A 25,352-nucleotide genomic window follows, 5' to 3' on the forward strand; every position below is an offset into this window, starting at 1 on the left:
TAGAAGTGGAAAGAAAAGAATGTAGCTAGAGAGCTTTTCTTTCCACTTCTACCTGGTGACGGCATGCCATCAATAGTCTGAAGTGGAAAGAAAAGCTCTCTAGCTACATTCTTTTCTTTCCACTTCTACCTGGTGACATGCCATCAATAGTCTGCCAATTGTATCATTTGGAAGAGGAACAGACTTCACAGTTCCAGCTGCTGCTACCTTTCCTGGTGTGACTTGATGCAGCTGCTACTGCTGACAGCATAATTCTGTTCCATTTAGGGTCTTATAGCCACCTCATCAATGTAGTATCGGAGTGCCTCCAGTAGCTCCTCAAGCAACATGGCTAACATCTGTTGCGTTTGGTTTGCTTTCTTAGTTTCCCCAGGAGGAGAATTGTGTGGGCAGTGGAGTGTTTTGTTCTGACAGGGCTTTGACTTGGTAAATATGTCATGTACATGTCCGGTGCTCCTGTTGAAGGACAGTTGAAGTGTGCCTTGCACTTGGAGTGGAAGACGGTCTGTGATATGTTCCCTACAGGAAGTAAGGACTAAATTCTGTGGCTTTGTAGGTTTCCTTTGGCGTTCAATTCATACTGCATCCTTAAATGCCTTTGGAGTAGTTTGCTACCTTTTGCAGTGATTTTTATTTTGGAGGCGTTCCATATTTCCATCCAAATAAAACACATTCATGGTGCTCTGTTGTGTAGTCTGGTGGATGATTTCAAGGTGTCGTGTTAACATGCATGATCTCCAACTATTTACAATCTTGGTCAAGGAATAGTCTTGAAATGTTTGGCAATTGATTATTTGTATTAAATATTGGTATTAATCCAGAAGCTCCAGACGTGGGTAACTTTACCACACCCTTTATTCACAGAGCAAAATCTTTTCTATAGGCCAAAGATAATTTAAGCAGAAATATATCAAGAAATCTTTTAGGATTGTATCTCCCCTGGAAAGATTTGATTTAGCCTTTGTTGGGACTTGTTTGATGTCAAACATTTTGGTGTGATTGGCACTTTGAAAAAGCAAAGTTCACCCCCTCAGTAACTGATTTGTCTGTTTGGGAATTTCTGTAACATCCTACCGAAAATGCATCAACCAGAAATCCCTAAATGAGACCAAGGCATTGCTAGTGCCATGTATTGAACGTGAAATATCCTTTTCGGCATGTCAGTGTGTGACTCAATGACAGTTGCGGAGAGTTCATCGTTATAGTGAATAAGCACTTCAGAAATGATTCGGCAATCCTAGAGACACCTTAGTGTGGTAGAAATGAGGTGGTAATTTGTGCAGACCCTTTAATTTCATGGCACAAGGAACAAGGAAAGGGCGTACATGCCCAAAGCATTGTCCCTGTACTTTGAGAAGTGTTCTGAGTGTTACTTAGCTTCTTTAAGCTCTGCAGTGCTGTTCCATTGGGCTTTGTACCTGGCACTCATTTGATTTAGGCAAGATGGCTTCTGTCCCTTTAGATAAAGGCCACGTTTGGCCTTGCGTTGTTTCCCTGTCTGATTAGGATTACTTCGAAGGCACTCTGATGTGAAGAGGTGTTTTTGTGCAGTTCTCTTATCCTCCAAATCTGAGCTCTAGGAAAGGGAGCGAGGCAGTGTCCCACAATGCAGCTATTCGTTCCCTCTGGGGTGTGTCAAAGAGTTGGCTTGATCCCCTATGCGAAGCACAGCGCAGCGCACTTTCCGGTTGGACTTTGGTTTCCTCTGAGACATCAGCTACTGGCTGTGGCCAGTGGTGGGATCCTGGGTCTCCTGAGCCACTGGCCTGATCCAATATGGCAGCTCCTACCTTCATTCAGTCTCAAGATGGGCACAAAAATGTTACAGTAACAGTCTGTAACGAACTCCAGGAAAACTGAGACGCTTAGACAGGGACCCCATCTTCCAGAAAGAGATTCTAATACCACTAACCTGCAATATGTTTATCATGCAACCAGATTAGCACCCAGAGCTCTTTGCATTCTAATACTGCAGTCTGGTATGTATTATGTTGCTCCATAACAGTTCTCAGAAAATGTGACACACTCTATTGTGGATTTTGACCTTATCTGCTTTTCATTATAAGGGAAATATATTGGAATCCTTTTCTACTTATTCATCTTATAAAGGAGAATTGAAATTCTAGATAATTGCAACAGATAAGTTCACCTAATAAGTTTTGACATTTAAAAGAAAAACAGCAGGTTCCCCATGCTAATCAATGATTTTCTACATCTCGGCAATGACCTTAATTATTTGTCTTCTAAATTGCTAGTCACGCACTACATGTTTGCATTGGTTCTTCTACTTACGGTGCAGAGAAGGTATTTTTGTACTGAAATAAAAGTGGAATCATTTTTTTTTAAAAAAAGGTTAATTATTAAAAATATAAAGTGCATTTGCAATTGGTTGAGCCAACACAAATGAGGGGTAGGCTCAGAGGGGCAGGTGCTAGTGAGACCTGAACAGAGGGGCTCCTAACTACATCACTCACAGATTCTGTGGTGAACTGGAACTTTTCTGAAAGATCCGTCTGCTGCGAACCTTTTAATGACTAATGCATTAAATATACGTAGCACTTAAAGACCATCTCCAGAGTCAGTCACCATAGCTCTGCCTCTTCAGTTTTGCTCTACATTAAACTATATTTTCAGGAATGTCTCTAATGCCCGAAGTGTATTCAAAACAACACTTTCTCAGGGTAATGGATGGGGTAGAAGGACTTTAGGCCTCCCCCATGGGTCTGTGCCCCCGAGAACTGCCACATTGTGCATGCTCCTTGCTTTGAGAAAGTCAGTCTTGGCTTAAAGTGTGCAGGGGAGTCCATCCGTAGTCCTGTTATGCAAACACTTTATCTCCTCTTTCAGCGTCAGAGCTCAGAGCTGTATTCAGAGGCCCTGTGCTCTAATGGATTGAGCTTAGGACTGGGAAACAGGAATACCTAAGTTCGAGGTCTTGTATCTGTGCCTTGGTTTCCTGTCTCTGAAATACGGCTAATGCTTACCTGCCTCACTGGGGGGTTAACTGTTGGCTAATGTTCATGCAACACTTTGATGTTGAACACAGCTGTGTGCACCACAGCCTGCATTCATGCTCTCTCTTGCACTTATCTGCCCAACTACTGCCATAGACCATTCTAAGTGCCAGCCCAGGGAGCGCTTATAAGCCCCGTGGACCTTTGTCAGTGCCTTGGAATCCCTGCTCCCTGACCCATTGTCAAAGTATAATACGGCACAAAGCACCCTCCTGCCTTTATGCCCAGGACTGATGTGAGTATATTGCACAGCAAGGTTGCTCGCATTGCTGCAGCTTATTTCCATCCCGGAAAGACCTCTCATTATGCCGGCTCTCCCATCCTGGGAGAGCTCGGCTCAGTTTTCTCTGAAGTCTCAGCTCCATATCCCAATTAACTCATGTTGCTGTCGGTGCATGGGATGGAACACGGTTTACCTGCTATGCTTTTGGTTAACATCTAGAGTTACTGGCCCTAGAATTCATATTTACCTTTCAGGTCAGTGTGTTATGGGCAGACTTCAACAAATGTCATTATGTGGCCAATGTTAATTCTGCTCGGGTTCTCTGTGTCGATGTACGTGAACGCTTCCAGCCATGCTCCCATATCTCTGGTGCTTTGAGCCAGTCTGATCTCGCAAGCATAATGGATTCTGTTCAGAACAGCACATTGAAAGAGAGACTGCCTGGATGGTTGCTCCGGGAAGGTGTTCTGGGGATTCAGTTGGTGCTACTCTTCCGTTTGAGTCATTGCCCCCAGCAGAGTGATAGGGAGCGGCGCTGTGTTACAGATGAGATACAAAACCAAAACCCTGGTCTCTTGTTGTCCTTTGTATCTCCTCTGGTACTTCTGATAAGAACAATGGAGTTGCCCTGATATGACCAAATTCCACCTGAACTTCCCATTGAAATGAGGAATACTATTTACCTCTCCTAAACTGGTATTGTGTTGCTCTCATGCTGTTAATAGCAGCCATGTTCTGCCTGAGAGATGGATGCATTTCAGTGGTGGGTGAAACCCTTATGTATCTCTTAGCTCATGCAGGTGCAGCATGTGCTTTGACAGCCTGTTGTGAAAGGTGTTCCATGATAGAAGTTCATATTGCTGACACCTTATAAAGAATGTGGTACTCTAGATTGACTGACTGGCATTTGTTTGCAGACATTCCAGATAGAAACTGGCCTTTGCCTTCCTAGAAAAGGCATCAGTTACCACATTGAGCTGGTTATTGCCATCATGGAGTGTGGAAATTCACACAACAGAAAAAGGGAAACAAAAATAACATCCACTGTTGGCAAGAAACATTCCAAGACTTGTCATTCCTCTTTTCTTTCCTAACAAAAAAAATCAGTCTAGCCTTTAAATTGTACTAAACCAGCCTGTTAGCCCATTGAGCATTGTAGTGCTCCAAGAGTCTAAATAATGGATGGCTATTGTTTCCTGCTGTCACTATAGGAGCCACTGATTAACCAAGCCATCTGTGTTTTGCAGGTTGTGTCATTACTATTTCTGGACGCATGACCTTCACAAGCAATAAATCCATGGAGATCGAGGTCTTTGTTGATGCTGATCCTTTTGTTGATGAGCCTAAAGAAAGATATCGAGCTGTCAGTGCGTTCTTCACCTATGTATCCCTGAGCAAGGAGGGGAAGCCTTTGCCCGTTCCACAGCTGCTGGTAAGAATTCTTCATGTGACAAGCTCAACCTTTGTGCTGCATCACGTGAAGCACAGGATTGTGGAGCAGCACAGAAATAATTTCTCGTTGCAAGATCTCGCTCCCCTCACAAACGAAATGAACGATGAAGAGGTAGCAGGTTGCCCCTCTTGCCCTGATATCGTAGCTTTGGCTATTCCTGTGCTGAGGCGAGAATCCCTAAAATGAGCCAGTTTACAAGGGAGTCATGGTGCGAGGGAGATTAAGGCCTGCCTGGCCCTCGGGGTTCATGTGTCCTGTGCGTTTCCTGTTCTTAGCTAATCTGGTCAGACTCGTATTTGTGTTGGAGTGAGCAGGTCTAGTCAAAAGCCCACAGCCTTTTCTGGCATCTCCGCATCTTCAGCCTGTAATTTTACTGCAATTTAACACAGGAGATCAGCTATAGAATATTACTGCATTTGGAGCCGTTTACTCAGCTTTGGCTAACTGGCCTGCATAGCTGTGGTGATTGCTAGGAAACCTACTGAGTGCACTAGAAAAAAGGCCCAGCAGGCCGCTTAACTGCCACTGCTGTGTCACAGTTTGGTGCCCAGGTGAGACAAAAGGCAGCTACTGTGCCTAGAGACCTGTGCTAAGAGGAGCCACGCCAAGACTGTGCAGTTCCCTAAGCTGAATCTGGAGTGCATTCGGTTGTTTGCGGTATCTCTCTTGGTTTTGATCCACCTTTAAGGGATCTCCCACACTCAACCAACCCCCCAGTAGTTGATCACCCCCCGTCATCGCCTTTCCAGTGGGCAGCTTCTGGAGCCCACTGGACAACAAGGTAAGAAAAGGACTATTTACAGATGAAATGTCCCTACATCCTAAACGTTACCACTGCCTTGTGCTAGCAAGTAACTCTCATACCCATGAACTTGCCAAATTCTGGCTGCTGTTGCATTTCTGCACTGCTGTGACCATTTTACTTAGCCTTGATAACTGTCCACGTCTATCCGATCTATTAATGCAGTTACACCATAGTGCTCTACTATTGTTTAAAATTGCCATAGCTACTAAGGCAGAGGATGCTACCTTTACAGGGGCACGTGAATAACTATTACCAGCACTCTGGGTGATTCAGCTCAGCCTGAGAGAGAGGACCAGGAGCAAGCCAGTAGCATACCTCAGCAGTTACTGAGTTACTGGCCATATCACTTCCATATAGTGCACTTTTTGTCCTGTTGTTCTTCCATTCCCATGTTCTCTCCTAGTTATTGTAACTACTTTATAAATATCAGAGTGGGCAAATTCCTCCTCAGAGTCGTGGTAATAGACATGCAAACTTTTTCCTATGTGCAGTTTGGGAAACCTCACCTGTACCTGAATTCCTGACTCTCTGCTCCTGTATCTCACTGTGATAGGTACCAGTTCATCAGTGGTACGGACACCTAGGTACAGTGATGATGTGGCCTCTAACCTTAATTCTGGAGAGCAAGGCCCGAAATACCTTTGCAAAATGTTTTTGTTTTTTTCCCCCCATCATGTAATCTGGATGGCTCCAGAGATGCGAGAGCTCTGTGGAGCGTCGCTGCTGAGAATCACCACTGCCATAGTGCAAAGGGTTTTAGAAGCATCTGTAGCTGTTCCTTCCCATGAAATGCTGTGGGGTGGTTTGTCTGTAGTAAATATTTAGACTACAAAGCCGTTAAACTGCCCTTGCATGTATATCTCTTCTAAAAACAAATGTTCTCTTCTTTGCTTCAAAGGTAACAAGTGTCTCATTTCTTGTTCATTGAAGATTGAATATCTTACATACTTCAGCTTATGTGCTTTCCTTAAGATTTAGTTGTCCAGCAAGACCTCTTTCCTTGAATTATTCAGCAGAAAAATATAAACATAAATAAGTGTTTCCAAAGCAAGCTCAGTTTTGCCAACATTCAAAAGGAATAGATTTTTAAATATAAACCATGTTTCTTTCACATTTTGAGAAAATCGGTTGAATTAGACTTCATTCACTTTCCTTCCTTTTTAATTATACAAAAGCTTATGTCGGGATTTTCATGTATGAATGAAGTGAGGAATCTGAACCCCCAGAAACCTCCAGAGCTGTAGCTCATCCCACATCTCTGTTAAGACTAAAGCACCCCCTTCCCCATTCACTACTGTCAATTCTGCTTCAGCCTTCCTGTCTATTTTTAGCTCTCCTGATCCACAGTTCTTTGCTGACATAACTCCAAGTCAGCAGTGCTGCATTTTATTTCTTGGTTTAATATTTTATACTGTGTAGCTCCCCTCCTGCACCTTTAAACCATTTTGTCAGCTAATTATCGTTTAGCCAGCAGAGGAGCGTTTATATATTTTACACACCTATATTGGCCTGTTATCCACATTTTTAATGTGCTACTTGGGAGGAGCTTTACTGATAGTTGTTGCTCTCTAATGCTTTCTTTGAGTGGAAGCTGAAGATTGACAGCCATGGGGGGTCTCTGTTTATCACTGTTATCACATACATTTATCACATACATTATACATTTATCACATACATTTATATGAAAGGCCTTTCATGGTATTTGTGGGCTATTTTCTGTATGGTCTGCATATTCTCCTTCATCTCGAAGATAAAAACCAGAAATGAAGAAACCACTGTCACACCTGGCAACTTTTTACTATACAACAACTTTTAGCTGGGGACCACTGTGTGGTGGTTGGCTGCTGAATGACACTCGCCCAGTGTCAAAGCACTGACCCTGAGACACCAAACACCACTTTTGTCTTGCGTGGATTCATTCTGAGCCAGTCACGCTCATCGAGGGTCAAGCCTTGGCTAGGCCCCCTAGAACAAGAGCTGGCCACCGCCTGGCTTTGCTGAAAAGACATGGAGAGCTGGCTGTCAGCCACAGGCTTGTGACATTGCATCCCATATGCCTCATGCCCTCCCTTAGCACCATGCACATGCATTAAAAAGCAAGGAGGTTGACAGGATCCAAACCTGCATCACCTCCCGTTGTGAGCCCTGGGGGGAAAGGAGAAGTTAATCTCTGATCCAAAGAGTTTTTAAGGTTGGGTTACTTGGGAGAAATACCTCTAACATAACGGTCACTGTTACTTATTCTACAACATGTCTGCAAATTTATTGTCCAGGCCTGTGTCATTAATTAGTCTGAGAAATTAATTCATGACAGAATTACCACAAATTGTGGCAGTGACTCATGCAAGGCCAGGGAGAAATGGGCACTTTACATTAATCATTGTTTTATAAACTACCAGTTGCATGATTCTGGTCTTTCCTGGCATGTGTAAAAAGCTGGTGCAGTAGCTCTGAATCTAGATTTTGGAGTATTTTACCACTGAGAGACTCTGGCACATGAGGTTTCTGCACTGTTTTTTGGATGAGACCTGCAATTCTTAATTGCCTGGGGGAGGTGCAGTACCTGACAGAGCTGCACATAGAACATGTTCAGACAGGTCAGTCTTTTTGTTGGATTATCTGGACACCTTTCTAGTGTTGGAATTCTGTTTTTTCTGAATTGTGCCATCGCTGTATGGGGCCAGTGTTTCCATAAGAGAAAATTTGGGGATCCAGTAGGAAGCCACCAATTCAAATCAAGAATTTGGAGTCTGAACTTCCTCTAGCAGTTTTCTTCCCAGCAATCTGAGTTGGGAGTGGTCAAATGGGTGATTAAGTTGTCATGTTTGTCCATGATTTGAAGTACTTGGGGAACTTCTCCCTCTGGATACTGCTATAGGGGCCTTGCTCTGGCTTAAAAATAGTCAAAAGACCAAGTATTTTTGCTTCTGGAGTGTACCAGATGGCACCAAATGGCAGTGTTGTCAAAAACTTCTCCATGGGGAGGTTTCCCAATCAGCCCAATCCCCTAAATGTACATACTCTGGTTTGGAACATCTACACCCTTGAGCGGCGCAGTTGTACTGACCAAATTCTTGGTGTAGACAGCACTATGTCTATGGGAGTATTTTTCCCATTGACACAGCCACCACCTCTTTGGGAGGTGGAGTATCTACGCTGATGGGAGAAGCTCTTCTGTTAGCGTACGTAGTGTTTTCACTGAGCACCACAGCTGTGCTGCTACAGTGCAGTAAGTACAGACAAGCGCTTAGTGAATTTATCCGCCTACCATCATGTAAACACACTGGCATTATCTGCCCACTGTATATCCTAAATATATAGTCTATCCACCCACCACAAACTATTCCACTTTTACGCCCTGTTTGAGAGTGGAGGGAGCTGGAATTCTTGGCAGAGCAGAGGAGCAGCATTAGCTGGGAAAGTTTAACAGTGCTGAGTTTCTGTGCGGTGTTTTAAAAGTGAAGGCGGGCTGCCTGAAGGATATTTACCCTCATTGCAATGTGATATTTGCAAAGACAGATTCTTGGTTTACTGCTCCAATGTAACTGCAGAGAAACTCACTTTCTGCACAAGGAGAGGCAGATTTTTTAGGCGAGATTTGGATAAGCCACTTTCCTCTGAGCTGAAGGAAAACGATGTAGGTCACTCACTAGGATCTTTTCCCACTGCATCTTTACCATCTATGAAGAAAGATCCAGAAATGGGAAGTCCATGGAAATGAGCATAAGGAACCAGATTTGCCCATAGTCATCCTTTGCTAAACTAACGGTCCCCCCAGGGATTATTGATTGGGATGTGTTTTTTTTTCCACATCTGCAATCTTACAGATGTTACAACAGAGACACCAGGAAAGCGATTGGTATAGGAGGGCATCATTTCCATAGCAACAAGGTGTCTGCAAGATTCCAGTGACCAGGCCAGGCCCATTGCTTGATCATTGCCAATAGTCATCATCTCTTTGATTTTGAGTTGCAAGCTGTTTCTGTCCCTTGAGTCTGCAGAAATGTTAATCACTGAAGATAAGATGCTTTTCCCCTGGGGATTTTTTTAATTGGAAGTGGATAGGCAAAAGTTTTCTCCTCCTTGGTTCTGCTGAGCTACCTTTTGGATTAGTTCAAAGTGGCTCCTAATTTTTAAAATTTCCATTGAAAGCTTCTGACCCTCATCTTTCCCAGAAAGGTGACTCCTCTGTCTCCAGGGATTTTCTAAACAAATAATCTTTCTAGAATGCCACCCAGAGCATCTGTGTGATCTTTGCTCTCGCTGCAGAGCATTGTTTTGTTGTGTATTCAAGAGAAGTTTGTATCCTAATCTAGGACTTGTCTGCTTTCACTTCATTTTCCTGGGTTGTTTGTGTGTGTTGTTGCATGTGATTCTTTAAATCTCATTCTTCAGGGCCGTGGGCTTCTCTGAGCCTTTCGCCCCTAGAGGTGTTGGTCCCTGCTGAAGGAAGCTTGCGCTGCTGCTTTCTACGTGGTCCCTGTTCTGTGTAACAGTGGGCTCTCATGTGTGGGGTGGCCAGTCGAACACCTTTCACAAAGATCAACTTCACAAGGACAGCAGTGACTTCCTGAATCCTCGCCCTGCTTGCTAGAAGCTGCCTTACTAAGTAAGGCTGTGAGGGGTTCTGGTGATTTTAAAACTTCCCCAGACACGAGGGAATGTTGCTGACCGTGCACTGGGCCTTTTGCAGTTGGGCTCTGCTAGTCACTCAGCAGGCACAGAAGTCTTCCACTGTAACTTTCTCAATTTCCCTAAACAATACCAAAGTGTGTTGTAGCAGAGTTCCTTGCTCTGAAACAAAGAGTAATTAAAAATTGCAGCAGCCTGAGGGTGGTCTGCTTAGGAATGAGTTTCCATTTGTTCTGAAAGTCCATTTGAAGGTGGCAGTCAGTCCCCATGCTGCACTCAGTTCCACGCAGACCCAAGGCTCTGCCTATGGGGCCCAGCTACAGGGTCAGGTGCTAATACTGCTGCCAGTCAGTGTGTCTCCTGTAGTTTTCAGAGCCCATGGAATTGATTGCCTTTCCTTGCTGTCCATTTGCTGTATGGTTGGGAAGTTGCAGAGCCATAGAAACCCCAGGGGGATTTGGTTAGGCCATAGAAACAGTCGGACTTATCAAGATTTCCTGATACCTGTATGGATGAGGTTACATTTAGCACCTGGCAAATTGGGGGCAGATTGTGTAGTGCACTCCGGCCCATTTGCACTGCCCAAAGAGCCCAGAAAGCAGCCGGGTCTGGACCTCCAAGCATTCCCCTAACATGCATAAAGCTGGTTTTGGCACCACCCCCAAACCCAAGCCAGGGGGATTTTGGAGGTGGGGAGGGGCATGATTGAAGTGAGCTGTACTTCTGGTCTGGTTTCAATCATCCCAGCTCCCACTGGCACTGGATGCAGCAAGGCATCTGTAGGAGGTGGGCCCTGGTTTATTAGGCACTGGTATCGATCATATGATGTCTGTATTACCTGGTCTGTGACTGCAGATGATTTTGGGCAGAAATTGTCTGGTGCCTGCAGAGATTTCAGTTCCCGTAAGGTGTGTGTGGCTCTGTAGTGCTTCAATTACCTCACTGCGTTATTTACAGATGATCTTTATTGGGCTTGAAGGGAAGTCCTCCAGCAGCAAATGAAAGGAGGTTCCCAAGTGAGGACATGCTGTAATTCTACACTAAAGATTCTTGGAGGAGGTCAATGGAGCTCTCAGCATCTCATCCATCCTGATTATAAATGCTGTAATAAATGTTTTAAAAACTGCAGGCAAGCGATGGCAAATGACCTTTGTTATAAAATGAAGTGAAATGGTCTGATCAGATCTTACGCTTGCTTAAATCTGGGGAGAATCTGTTGTCACAAATGGAATTACACCAGTATGTGATCAAAGTCAGGCATTTCCTTATCTGTGTTTGCGGAGCACCCTTTAGGGTAACAGTCACTGCTATTACAGGTGGGTCACCTGTACCAAATCCTCGGAGCTGTGGATTTTGTCAAATCATGCATTTTAGACCTAGAAAGTCTGAACAAAAACTATAGAAACACTACATTTCTCTGGATAAATAAGTGTGTGTAGTCTGGCCAGCTGTACATCTTTCAGTTAAGTGATCCTGTCCATTTGAAAGAACAGGGAATGAGTTAATGATTCTCTTAATCTAGATTTTGTATAATTCCAGACACGCTCACTTAAGTATCCGGGGGAGGGATGTCCTGCAGGCATGTATTTACCTCTTGAATGTACAATACCGTATATTTAATTTGCCCAATAGTAGAGGATGTAGAGGGCTGACTGAATGGCTTAAAATGTGAACCATAGGATTTTCACCACTGAGGTCAGCGGTGTTACACTGACGAAAAGTAGTGTGTGAGAGGGGAGAATTAGACCTATTGTATTTTAGTATGCTGCAAAAAATCCCATCTGGTTTGCTTGCAGAGAGTTGCACTCGTGTGTGCTTCGCTCTTTTGAATTGTTCAGGTTATAGTCTTTAACTGAAATTAAACTCCTGAGATGTCTTTTTTTTTCAAATTGCTGAATAATTGAAGGAATGCAAATGTTACTAGAATGAAATGTGCTACTTTTCCTTTGAATATTAGAGAGGAACTTAGTAGAATTTTACATCACAAGGCTCATGATTTGCTCTGCCACCTTGAGCATTATTCTGATGCCTATATCAACACCCACAGAAAATGATTCCCATGCTGGTTTGGATGTTGTCTAACTGATCTTCCACTTCAAGTTTTTTTTCATATTTAATGGGGTTTTTTTTTAAAGTGCTGTTTTACAAAATATGTGAACTTTCCTAGTCCTGTTGAGATTTTTTTCATCTCCAGCCTCAGATTTAACTACTCTTCCAGCCAGCCAATGAATTAGATTTCAGCATTCTAATAGTCTGCCCTGCCCTTCCCTCCCACAGCTGGAAAAGCAGAGCTGGCTGATGTGATCCATATTGGGAGGCACAGTACCACTCTCACCCTGCCTACCTGAGCTCTGCTTTGCCGAATGTTGAGTAAACAGGGCATGTGAATCAGGATCACCTTCTCAACACAATCAACGCATACAGATAGCCCTTACCTCTTTACATAGTTTGATGCTAAACAATGTGCAGTGGTGATCTTAATGTAGATTGACAGTCATCCACAATGGGTCTCCTAAAATTATGCTTATTAGCAGTTGCACAAAGATGAACTTCCTGCCAGATGTTAAAGGAAGCGGCTGTCTGAGATACTGTATCTTCTAGACAGAACAGAGGCGTTTCTCCAATTGAGATTTAAAAATAAATGATTTGTCACTGATTGTGTATTAAAGTCATGTTCAGGGACCGAGAGAAACTTTCCAAATCCAGTGTTAGTGATCTATAAGTGGCTTGACTTGAACATGTCCACGGTGGTGTAAGTCAGGACTGAGTAACTCCAGTGAAGTCAGGGAGTTGCCCCAAGGTGAGAGGAGAATCAGGGCATGATCTCATGGTGTTCTGTGATACAGAAGCGTACCAGAAGTGAGCGAAGGATGGAGTGTTTGCGCTCAGCTGGAGTTTTGGCTGCTTGTTCTTCCAGACGATTACTAGTACCTTTGTAGCATCACTGACTGCAGCTCTTTTCTGCTAATGACTAGAACAGATATTGTTCAAAGTATATCAAGAATGACTTGTGTAGGAGTTGGATTCATATAAAATCTATCACTGAGGACACCTAAAGGTTCTGTTAGATTATATGGAGGCGCAGCCAGCTCTAATGAGCTTTTCCTGTTACATTTTAAAGGGGCCATTTCAATTTGTTTGGGTGCTCATCACCATAGTGTCAGACGTGGCTGTCCCCCTCACACAAACATGTTCAGTGCTTTCCCACAGGGAAAATATTTTTATACCAACTGTGGCGATTTTTGGCACCAAGTATCTTCCTTTGGATGTATTTGCCATTGTCTGTCAAGTTAGTTTCTTTGCATCCTGTCGGCGTGGGCCATGATTCAGCAGAGGGGCCTTGAACTTCTGAAACAGGCTTTTTAAAATAAACGAAGAGTAAGGAATATTTAACTTTTAAAAAAGAGCTTTTTGGGAAATGTATCCTTCTGCCTTCTCTTCCTCTTCCCCCCGTCATCTCATGTCTATAGGAAACTGAGTCATCATCAATCTTAGATTTGACATTTATGTAGCACTTTACAACCATTTTCTCAGAAGACTAACTCTGGGCAGCCTGTCTGTATTACTGTCCCCGTTTCCTGGCTGGCTGAGTGCCGACGTGTGTGTCTGAGAGCCAGAATTAGAATTCTGGGGATCCCTGATCTCCCAATCCTGGCACAGACTGCCCACCCCTAAGCAGACGTTCCCTAATCTGGGCAAGTAGCTGGGACTACCCCCTCTGCAGAGGGCCTGCACGTGACCCAGGCTCTCCTTCAATCTGTTTGGAGGGCTCCTGTGGGGTTTAAGCAATGCTTAGGGGGGATTTCACTCTGTGCCCATATTTGGTCTCTTCCTTCCCATGGAAAGAAATATTAACCACGCAGAATCAAGAATAACCAACTTGGATTGAGTGACTAGTGTTTGGGTGGTTTAATGTGCAGCATGTCCCTTCTCCAGATCCCAGAGAAGAGGTTTAGCTCGACTGTGCTTAGCCACTGGGATTGTTGATGGGATTCACAGTGGCACCACTGTGGAGCACAAAGACTTGAGGAAACATGCAAAGCAAATTTCTTTAAAAATGAAAGTATTTTGGAGCAGATTTACTCTCTCCCTGCAGGCTCTTTGGGTGTGATTCAGAGCAGTGTGTGCTATAAATGAGCATTACATATAACTACCAGCAGATTAATCCAACAATAGCAGAGCTCAGAAAAGAGCTCATTTAGCAAAACCCAAGAAGAGGAACAGGAGGTCTGTTGGGTTTTAATGTTCAGATTAGTAGCCTGTTTTGTAAAATATAAATAGCAAATTCATTATTGTGGGAGTTTATATTTCAGCAACAAGTTCTCTCCATTGGCTGCTCACATGGGTCTGTTTTGTTTAAGAGTTGCTGATCAGGCATATGAGATTAGTTACAACTCATAAGAGCATCTTTATTTTAAGAAATGGGTTGATGAAGAGATAAGCCTTTCTCTGCTTTGAAAGTTCCCAATACGAGCAATTTAATGCTCCCTTTAGAAAGTGATGGGAATGGAATGGCGATGACACACCTGGGATGTTTGTGCAGTGATGTCATTAGCGGTGAGTTCAGCATCTTCAAGGAGATGCAAGAGGTGCAGGGACCATGCGGCCATCACGTGGCCAGGCAGCAGTGTGGCATCTGGTGTCCAGTGTGGCTCTGCTGTAGCTCAGAGGTGCACATAACCACATGTTAACAAAAGGTCTTGAGCAGTTTCTTTCCAGAGTGTTTCATAAAAAGCTGCTGGCTGGGAACAGTAGCTTCCAGCAGCTATCCATCACTAATCTACTTATGTCCCCTGAACACTAATATCACTATGCATTTCGGTGCCTCGTGACAATACATATTTGCAGCAATAGGGCTAAATTCTGCCCTGCCTTTTGCCCGGCACTAGGGACAGTGGGTTTGCACAGGTGCAAGTTGTTGCAGAGCTTGGCCAGGACCTTGCATGCCCTGTTCAATTAAATATCTGAAATAATTTGGACACGATTTAATTGCACTCATTAACATCCAGAGGCGCCTTATGTTTCCATTATAAACTCAAGTGAGGTTTCTCTGCATGACTTCTCTAATTAAAGAGGTCTGCAACTGTCAGGCTTACAGGAAATTGCTCTGCCCACCACTGGAAGCCCTGATCAGCCTAGACAGCCATTTATTCTAAAACACAGGCTATTGACTCTAATTGTGAACTTCATTACTTATTTCACATGCCAAGTTATCAGTGTGTTCTCAAGTCGCACACAGGAAAGGCAGATGCTAAAGCGCTTTGTAACTTTCCTATTGGAAAATGAGAGCGATATTTTCCACTGGAGATTAGTCTGACACAAGCAGTGGGGCCAGGCTGGAGACTATATGGGAGATGAGAATTCAGGACCAAACTTAGTTGCTCACACCAAAAACACTGCCTTCTAGCCCTGGGGCAGAGCTGGGAGCATTTAATGTTACTCTAAGGGACATTTGTGACACAGGAGGCAGCACCAACAAATGCTAGAACCTGCAGCCCTCCTTGTCTGGAAGTCTGAGCTGGCAGCTTAGTTGAGTAGCTAGGGCAGGGTCTGAGTTTGGATCCCTGTTCTGATCTCACCTCTGGCACTAGGTCACTGTGAATGTGGGTAAGTTCTGTGACTTTTTTTGTGCTGCTCTGTTCTTTATCCAGCCCTAACTTTGACAAACTGGAAATAAGGTCCAGATTAAGTGAGGGTGAATCAGCAATTGGAACAGATTACTTGGGGAGATGGTAAATCCTAACACATGCAGTCGAAGTCAAGACTGGCTGCCCTTTAAAGGATGCTGTAGTCTGTCCACCAATAGTTGGGCTTGATACAGTAATCCCTGGGTGAAACTCTGACCTGTGTTATGCAGGAGGTCAGACTAGCTTAACATAATGGTCCCTCCTGGCCCTAAAGTCTTATGACATTTCCATACATTGCTTTGAGACCCACCCTGCTCTCATCCTTTTTCCTTGGTGTATTTACTGCTTAATCGCCATATCAAATGGTAGCCAGCCCGCTCAGAAGGTCTGCGATGAAGAGTACGCAGAGTTGAGCTGTGTTCTTTGTGGCATAGGCCCTGTTAGCCAGACACACACGTACTCATCCAGAGACTCCTCCGCTTGCTTTCTCTGCCGCTGTATTTGGCATTCTAAAAATGCACGTGTCTTCTAAAAAACGAGTGTTTTACAGGGAGGAGGGGACTGGCCGCCTGGAGCCAGCTGGTGTGTAGGTGGCTGTGAGGTGGCACTTCATCACCCATTACTTTGTCAGTGTAGCGAGAGAAAAGCAGCAAAATGGTGGCTTCTGAGAGTCACTTGAATACTGTAAACTTATTCACTCATGCTAACAGGTGTGTAGTCAGTGCTCAGGCCACAGTTCCTGCTTCCCATAGGGCAAAATCTGTCCCCCATGTCCATGAATGGCAGCGAGGCTAAACAGGCGGCTCTGGCCAGGGCAGGGATGCTCTCTTTCCTGTATCAGGTGCATGGTAATGAAACAGCCTGCTGCCTTTGAGCCCTTGGCCTAGCCTAATGGTTCTCAACCAGGGGTACGTGTACCCCTAGGTGTGCCAGACATCTTCCCAGGGGTACTCAATTCATCTGGATCAGTTTCCTAACCTGGTGGCTGCAACCCCCCAGTGGGTTGCAGGATGAGTTTGGGGAGGGGGTCGCAAGTCCTGAGCCGGTGTGAGGAGGTGGCAAGCAGAGCAATTGCCCAGCCCCACAAAGCTAAGTTGCATGCTTCAGGCCCAGGCAGCGGAACTTAGGCTTTCACACAAGGCTCACAAGTGAAAAACCGGCTCAAATATCGCACTGAAATGTAAGTACAATATTTATATTCCAACCGATTTATTTGTAATTATATGACTAAAATGGGAAAGTAAGGAAATGTTCAGTAAGTGTGCTGTGCACTCTTGTATTGCACTGGTTTTGTAAGCAGGTAGTTGAAGTGAAGTGAAATCGGGGGTATGCAATACCGATCAGACTCCTGAAAGGGGCACAGTAGCTTGGAAAGGTTGAAAACCACTGGCCTAGCCTGCACTGGGAATGTTCAGGCCCTTAACTCCACTGGGTGCAGCTGTACCCATGGAAGCTGCAGCGTAGCTAGGCTATGGCCAGCTCAGACCTTTCAACCTCGAATCCAAAAGATTAGTGTGAATTCAGCCTTAATCTGGCTGCTGATGCCCCCCCCCCCCCCCCCCCCCAACGCACACATGCGCACACAAATAACACTGGCGTATCAGTGACACAAACCAGGAAGTTCCAGCCAGGACTTGTATTTTTAGAGCCCTGCAAATCCGAGGATATCCATCCACGAATACAGATGTGGATATCCACAGACCATTTTTGTGGATTGCGGGTGGATGTGGATCCACATTTTATATTTAAAGTCATGCAAATCCGCAGACATCCATTTTATATCCGCAGACCATTTTTGCGGATCGGGTGCGGATACAAATTTTGCATCCATGCAGGCCTCTATCTATTTAAATAGCATGTTTCTAATTGAGAACCAGCCCAAATTTGGCCTTCCTTTGTGGGGGGGTGTCGGTCTTTGTACCACTCTGAGCAGCAGGCTCCTGCAGGTGCAGTATCACTAGCCTAACATGCTAGACACTTCATAAACATTGTGGATGCTGAATCCGGAGGGAATCCAGGTCTTTTTGGCTCCCCAGTAGTGAGCATCTTCTCTGGAAATGAGTGTTCTCAGTTACTTTATTTGCTTGTATAAACAGCTGGTTTTTACATCCTTATTATTCTGTTCAGTGGAAAGGGACCTCAAAGCCTATGTGTGCGTCAGAGGATGTGAATGTGATCTTTCTAGTGCTGGAGTTGACGGGCTGACTCAGTGGTATAGAAGGAGCACAGCATAATACTGTGCAAGGCAATCAGAGCTTGCAGCTCAAACTCAGGTGTTTGCTGCTAACCAGCAGTCTGTGCAGGAGGAATTTTTTCTGTCCTCCTGTCCTTGCCCTGAAGAGCTTACACTTTAACTAGAGATATTCGCAACCTGCCTTGTTAAAGGCTAGAATTTCCATTTCAGCAGATGGTGTGATTCTGGTGCTTGCACCAAATCTCCACTAAGTCTCTTTTAAACCTTCGAGTGCACCTGAGATCTAATATGGGACTTGCTCTGCTAGACAAGATGAGATGTGCCCGAAAACATAAAAACAATAAAACAGTGGTTGGTGTTAACTATGAATGAAATGAGACAAAATTTTGCACCATCAGGTGTTCCATCAAGCATGATTTTGCTTTCATACTAGGTCATTGGGGTTGTGTGGGCAGATGTAATATCGGCAAAATATGTGGGTGAAAATACTTTTAACAGCAAAAGAATGACAAGTCACCTGCTGCTGTAGCAGTCTGCAGTGTTCTGAGTCACTCTAGGGTCATTTGTTTGGTGGCTCTGATGTTCTATATTGATCTCAAACCCATAAGGTTTCAGCTGCCCAGTAGATCACGCTTTGGTGGGCCCAGAGCAGCCATGTCAGATGCAGCTCTGGAGTTGAGTAGCAGATACGCAGATGTATCTCTTCCCGGCAGTAATTTAACAATGAATCTGTGCTGTTCCCATGTAGTTCATGATTATGCATCTTTAATTGATACTCCCAGACAGTTGCACCATGTGCTGTATTGCCCTTAATTTTTGCTGTCTGCTAGCTGAGGGAATTTGGGGGTTTGTAACAGATGCCCCATTAGTATTACGAGTTAGAACTTTAATCTATATGACTTCAAGGTCCTCTGATTCTGAATCACCTATGAGAGGTAACAGTGTCTTTGATATAAAATCCCAGAGTCTTGCAGGTGGGACCACACACAATATTCTCCTGAGTCTTCATTGTTCCTTTGTGCATCTGAATGCTTTTCTGTTCCCACATTACGTTCTTAAATAAAACATGATCTGGCTGATGAAGTAACTGTGCTGATATAGCATTCTTGGATTTCTCCAAGGCATTTGACCTAGTACCACATGACACATTGATTAAAAAATATGGAAATTAAAAATATGGAATTAACATGTTAGATGGATTAAAAAATGGCTCACAGATGATCCCAAAATGTAGCTGATAATGGGGAAGGATCAGTAAGCAGGGCTGTTGCTAGTGGGGTCCAGCCAGGATCAGTTATTGCTCCAACACTATTTAAATTTTTATTAATGATCTATTGATGAGACAATCTCTGCAGGTGAAGTTTGCAGATGACACAGATTGGTGGGGCAGTGAATAATGAGGACAGTTTACTGTTAGTGATTTGAATTGCCTGGTTAAATGGTCACAATCTAATAAAATGTGCTTTATTGGAGCCAAATGCAAGGTAAATATATCAGCAAACAAAGAAAGTTGATTAGCCTCCCATCCTATATGTATATCTTTAAAAGGACTTGGGTGTCTTGGCAGATAATCCTCTCAACATGAGCTTTCAGTGCATGTTGTCACACAAAGGGCTAATGCAGTCCTTGGATGTATAAAAAAGGGAATATCAAATGGATGTAGGGAAGTGATCTTGCCTCCATACACAGCATTGGTAAGACTGCTGCTCGAATATTGTGTCCAGTTTTGCTGACCACACTTTAAAAGGATGTGGAAATACTGGAGACAGTTCAATGGAGAATCACAAAAATTATCCACGGGGTGGAAAACACGCCCTACAATGTAAGGCTTAAGATGTTAAATTTATTCAGTGTATTGATAAGAAGGTTGAGAGCTACAGGTACTGATACATGGAAAAGAGATCTGATAGTGAGGAGCCTTTCAACCTTGCTGACAAAGACACAACAACATTCAATGGCTGGAAGTTTATAAATTCATACCAAAATTCAACTTTGATATAAGGTGCAGCTTCCTAGCAGTGAATGATTCAGCATTGGAACAGTTTAGTGGGGAGTTAGCGGGCTCACAATCTCTTGGAGTCTTTACAACAAGATTAGATATCTTTCTGAAAGTTATACTTGTGGGGGCAGTTCTGAAGTCTGGGGAGAGTGGAGAGGGGTTGGGCTGATGTTTACAGTGGTCCCATCTGGCACTGGAGTCCATGAATCTAATTTCATGCTTATTGGCTTCAGCCTGTCACCTGTACGGGTCAGGAAAGGATTTTTTCCCTCCAGCACATTTGTAATCTGGGTTGTTTTTTTTTTTTTCCAACTTCCTCTGAAGCATCCGAGATCGTCCACAGTTAGAAAGAGGATGCCAGTTATGATGGGCCAGTGGTCTGGACTGGTCCAGAGAACTCTATTTCTAGATGCCTGGCTTGTGTCTTGTTTACATGTTCAGCATCCAACTGCCGCCAGATTTGGGGTCAGGAAGGAATTTCCCTCCAGATCAGATTGGCAGGGTCCCCTGGGGGTTTTCACCTTCCTCTGCAGTGGGGAGGCATGGATCACCGGCTGGAATCCTAAAATTGTAGGACTGGAAGGGACCTGGAGAGGTCTTTTAGCCTAGTCCCCTGCACTCAAGGCAAGACTAAGTATTATCTAGCCCGTCCCTGACAGGTGACTGTCCAACCTGCTCTTAAAAATCTCCTATGATGGAGATTCCGCAGCCTCCCTCGGCTATTTATTTCAATGCTTAACTTTTTCTAATGTCCAACCTAAATTGCCCTTGCTGTCATTTAAGCCCATTGCTTCTTGTCCTATCCTCAAAGGTTATCAAGAATAATTTTGGCTTCCTCCTTATAACAATCTTTTATGTACTTGAAAACTGTTATCATGTTCACCCCCTCCTGTCTTCTCTTCTCCAGATTAAACAAACCGATTTTTCAACCTTCTGTCATGGGTTGTGTTTTCTAGACCCTTAATCATTTTTGTTGCTCTTCTCTTGACTTTCTCCCGTTTGTCCACATCTTTCCTGAAATGTGGCGCCCAGAACTGGACACACTATGCTAGTTGAGGCCTTATCAGCATGGAGTAGAGTGGAAGAATTACTGTGTGTCTTACTTACAACACTCCTGCTAATATATTGCAGAATATTTGCTTTTTTTTGCAACAGTGTGACACTGTTGACTTCTGTTTAGCTTGTGATCCACTATGACCCCTCAGGTCCTTTTCCACAGCACTCTTTCCTAGGCAGATATTTCCAATTTGTATGTGTGCAACTGATTGTTCCTTCCAAAGTGGGGTATTTTGCATTTGTCCTTCGTGAATTTCATCCTGTTTACTTCAGACCACTTCTCCAGTTTGTCCAGATCATTTTGGATTTTAATCCGATCTTCCAGAGCACTTGCAACAGCTCCCAGGTTGGTATCGTCTGCAAACTTCATAGGTGTGCGCTCTGTGGCAATATCTAAATCATTAATGAAGATATTGAACAGAACCGGACCCAGAACTGATCCCTGCAAGACCATACTCGATGTGCCCTTCCACTTTGACTGTGAACCACTGGTAACTACTCTTGGAGAAGCTTTTCCAACCAGTTATGCACCCACCTTATAATAGCTCCATCTAGGTTGTATTTCCTTAGTTTAAGAGAAGGTCATGCGACACAGTATCAGAAGCCTTACTAAAGTGAAGATATACCACATCTACTGCTTCCTCCCATCCACAAGACTTGTTACCCTGTCAAAGAAAGTTATCAGGTTGGTTTTACATGATTTGTACTTGAACACTTGTTCTTGAACACTTGAGCCAATGCAGGCGCCTTTTGCTTTAATGCTGTGACTTACCCGGGAGCAAACTGGTTTGAGGCAACAGGTCCAACCCTGAGAAACAAACGGCTAGTCCACCAGATGCGCTACAGCGGCGCTTCTAGTGTAAAGGAGCCCTTTGCTGATGGGAAAGAGCTCTCCCATCGGCAGCATAATAAAGCCCTGAGAGATTGTAGCTATGTTGGCAGGAGACGCTCCCCCACTGACAGCGCTGTCCACGTGGGGTTATGGTCAGTGTAAGTTACATCACTCTCGGGGGTGGCTTATTCATACCAACACAACCTGTAGTGTAGACAAGCCCTAAGAGAGGGTTACTGTCTGGATTTAAGTTCAGAGGAGAGCTAAAGTGAACCCTGATTCTAGTGTTGGGGTGTCCAGGAAGTTAAACCTGCCTAGAGTTTCTGCTAAACCTCTAGGTAAGACCAATATGCCTGTACACCTTTTGTTGTCATTAAAATCCTTTTCTTTCCATACGGTGCTTTGCTCCTATGGTTCAATAAGCAGTACTTTTGGTTTAAGAAGGCTGTTTTGAACCCCTATATTTACTACCAGTCCCAAGCTCCGGAAGGAAAGAACCACAGGTACTGAGTCCAGTTGGATCTGCTGGACATTAATGATGTATATACAGGGTGCTTTGCAGCTCAGGGCCTGGTCTGCAAGTGGGAGAATCACACGATTCCTCCCCAGGAGAGGGGAAGACCCAAGCCTGAGATGTGAGGGGGTGTGCTCGGAAGAGCAGAGGGAAGAGAGGTGCAGCTACCCTTCAACGGTGACACTGTGGCTGTGTAACCTTTCCTGCACTGCCAGGCAAACGAGTGCTCAGGAGATATATTTTCCTTCTCTGAATGGAACCCTCATTGTTCTCAAGCCGCTGTAGGAGTGGTTCTCTGCAAGGGCAGCAGTGTTCACCTCTCAAAGCACTTCAGCTAAACTAGTCCTGTTTGTTTACTTGTTGGTCATGTACAGCCAGGACAGCCAATGATGCAGAGCAGAACCCATGCAGAAAATGAACTTGTCTTTGCTCCTCTTTCCCAGAGCCATTGTCCTGTCAATTAGCGTGCTGTTACTATTCCCGCTATTGCTTGGAGAAGGAACGTAGGCTAATGATTCAGCAAGGAGCAGCCTCAAAAGCGACAATCCATTCACACTGCTGCTCTTGTGGCTGAAAAAATGGCATCAAGATGTTGCATAATAAATGTTGTGATCCATGAACATCCCCTTGGCTGGTTGCAATTAAGCCACGAAGAGTTGGTTCGTGTGTCTCTGGGACTGACCCATTTTTCAGCCATGGCACACTTGGCATGTGAGATTTGTCTCTGCTCTTGGTGTTTGGATAATCTTGTAATCTGCAAATAACAGAATGAACAGCAGCTTGTATGGAGCATGTTGCTTAGGAAAAACGTGCATGAGACTCCAGTCTGGGATGTCACTGATTGTTGGGCTAGGTCTCCACTACATGCTTCCTTTAGTGGCGTGTAGCATATGTATTCAGGAAGCCCCCCAGCATGGTGTAAGTAGCAGTGTAGATGGTGAGGCACGACTTGGGCAAATAGAGTGTGGACAGGCCTGAAGAGTGTTGGGTATATACCTGAGTACGTACTTGAATATGTATCCTACACGGCTCCCTAGTTGCCCAAGATGTGCCTCCCATCTGCATTGCTGCTTTCACCTGCTTCGTGTCCTGCTGCCTCCCCACTGCTGGAGCCCTTGCCTGCCACAGAAAAGGAATATGGCAGTCGGGAAAAGGCTCTGGCAGGGAGAGGCAGTGGGGAAGGGCTCTGGCAGCTCTGTACAAGTAAGGACTCTGGCAGCAGGGAAAGACTCCCACAGTGGGGAAAGGCTCAGTGTGCCCCTGCCAGAGCCTTTCCTCACCACAGTGAAATACTCCAGCAGCAGGGAGCTACTGAAACCTTTTCCTGCTGCCTCCCCCTGCCAGAGCCTCACTGCACTGCTAAAAACGGTGTGCAGTGTAGATGTAGCCTCGGGGGAAAGCTAACGAGTTTATCAAAGTGACAAGGCCAGGCAGGATTGTAAAGACACACTATAGATCCGCCTTCTGCTGAAAATTTAAGCCAAAGATTTTAGGGTTTTTCTTTACTCAGTAGCTTATAAATAAGTGACCTGCTTCTGCCCCATTCTCACCTCCCATTTACTGGGCCAGGCCCAGACACAGCAGCCTGAAGAAAATGTCCATCCCAACAAGAAAGAAGAGGGGAAAATACCTTAATAAAGTGACTTGGAAAAACCAACTATAGATTGGCAGTTCTATAATCCATTTCAAAAGAGAAAACGAACAGCACGATCTGGAGTGTGCTCCTATGTTACACTGGCTGGGAGGCTGCCAGACTGGGACAGCTTATACCTGCTGGCATGTAGAGAACGGTTTGAGAGATCAGTGGGAGGAAAGATTTGCTATAACCTGACCCATTCGAGCCCTTTTACCAATAGCCTCTTACTCGAAAACTTCTGGGAGTAAAGAATAACTGTTCTGGATTGTTCTCCTAGCTGTTGCAGGGTATTTTCACTGTAAACAAACCGGTTTGTTCAGCTCCAAGAGGTTTAATACTTGTTTCTGTTAGAACAAGTAGCAGAAATGTCAGCGTGTTGGCCATCATTGTAAGGTCCTAAAGGGCTTGATTGTGATGGAGTCAGAAGCAGGTGCTGTAGGGGAGGTACTATGGATTGATGATGCTACAAACCCTTATGCTCATGTGTAACTTAGTAGGGCTGAGTCCTTGGACTGCACATTCCTGAAATCAGGGATCTTGTCGGGCTCTGTCTGTAAAGTGCAACGTTCATCCCTGGTGCTAGATAAATGATAAACATGATTTTAATATGATCTTGCTGCTTGCCTTTGATTTTAACTCAATCATTTATAACTTTGCTGTTGCATTTTTTCATTATGAAATGAATTTGCTCATCCAAATCACATTACCAGAGTTACCGACAGCCAAGTGTTCTGCAGAGTGGTTATAAAACGATGTAAAATTTTGTACATAAAGTATAACAAATTCAGTAATTTATAAAATGAATGGCCATGAAGATGTTATCCCATCGGGGACTCAGCAGCATGTGCCTGGCTAAGAAATTAAAAGCTGCCATACATGTCTGAGAAATTGATTTACCTTCCTGACCATCTCATTTAACAAACATTCTGTAGGTTATGCTTACATAAATAAGTTAATTCCCTGTAACTTTAGATAAACCTGCATTATGTCTGCCTTTTAACTTAAGGAATCGCAGGCTGCCAGCCTCCTTGCAGCTCCAGTGCTTATTGCTTTTGTTTGGTGATATACTTTTAATAAGCAATAAAGGACCACAGATCTTAGTTCAAACCAGAACATTCCCCTCCTACAAAAGTCTTTACTGAGTGCATGAGCAGCTGAGGGCTGTACTCAGTGACAGCTGCACCTTCCATTGCTCCAGGGGGTTTTGTGAGATTGTTTTAAGCAACTGCTCTCCCTTTTGAAGTGCTCAGAAAGAGCTCTTCTTGTAGCACTTGTTGGCGTGGATCAGTTTGTTGAATAGCCTCTCTGAATTGTAGAGAAACAAGCATGGCTGCCAGGCAGCAGCTGTCTGCTACCTGTGGCCACTC

The 25,352-nt window shown here is 44.3% G+C and overlaps 2 protein-coding genes across 3 annotated transcripts in view; both read left to right on the forward strand.

The window, feature by feature from the left end:
- The window catches only part of RPL22 (ribosomal protein L22), a 382,415-nt gene that overhangs the window by 198,305 nt on the left and 158,758 nt on the right, over positions 1-25,352 (forward strand). The window lies entirely within an intron of this gene.
- The window catches only part of ACOT7 (acyl-CoA thioesterase 7), a 92,175-nt gene that overhangs the window by 65,397 nt on the left and 1,426 nt on the right, over positions 1-25,352 (forward strand). For both annotated transcript variants that reach the window (XM_067567065.1, XM_067567066.1), the window contains one exon: positions 4,485-4,669. In XM_067567065.1, the coding sequence (XP_067423166.1) occupies positions 4,485-4,669 (185 nt within the window). The remainder of the gene's footprint in view (positions 1-4,484; positions 4,670-25,352) is intronic.

The sequence above is a fragment of the Emydura macquarii genome, unplaced genomic scaffold (assembly GCF_026122565.2).
Source record: "Emydura macquarii macquarii isolate MOO-44397 ecotype Brisbane River unplaced genomic scaffold, CSIRO-AGI_Emac_v2 contig_2768, whole genome shotgun sequence".
In the NCBI taxonomy this organism is placed as follows: domain Eukaryota; kingdom Metazoa; phylum Chordata; order Testudines; family Chelidae; genus Emydura; species Emydura macquarii.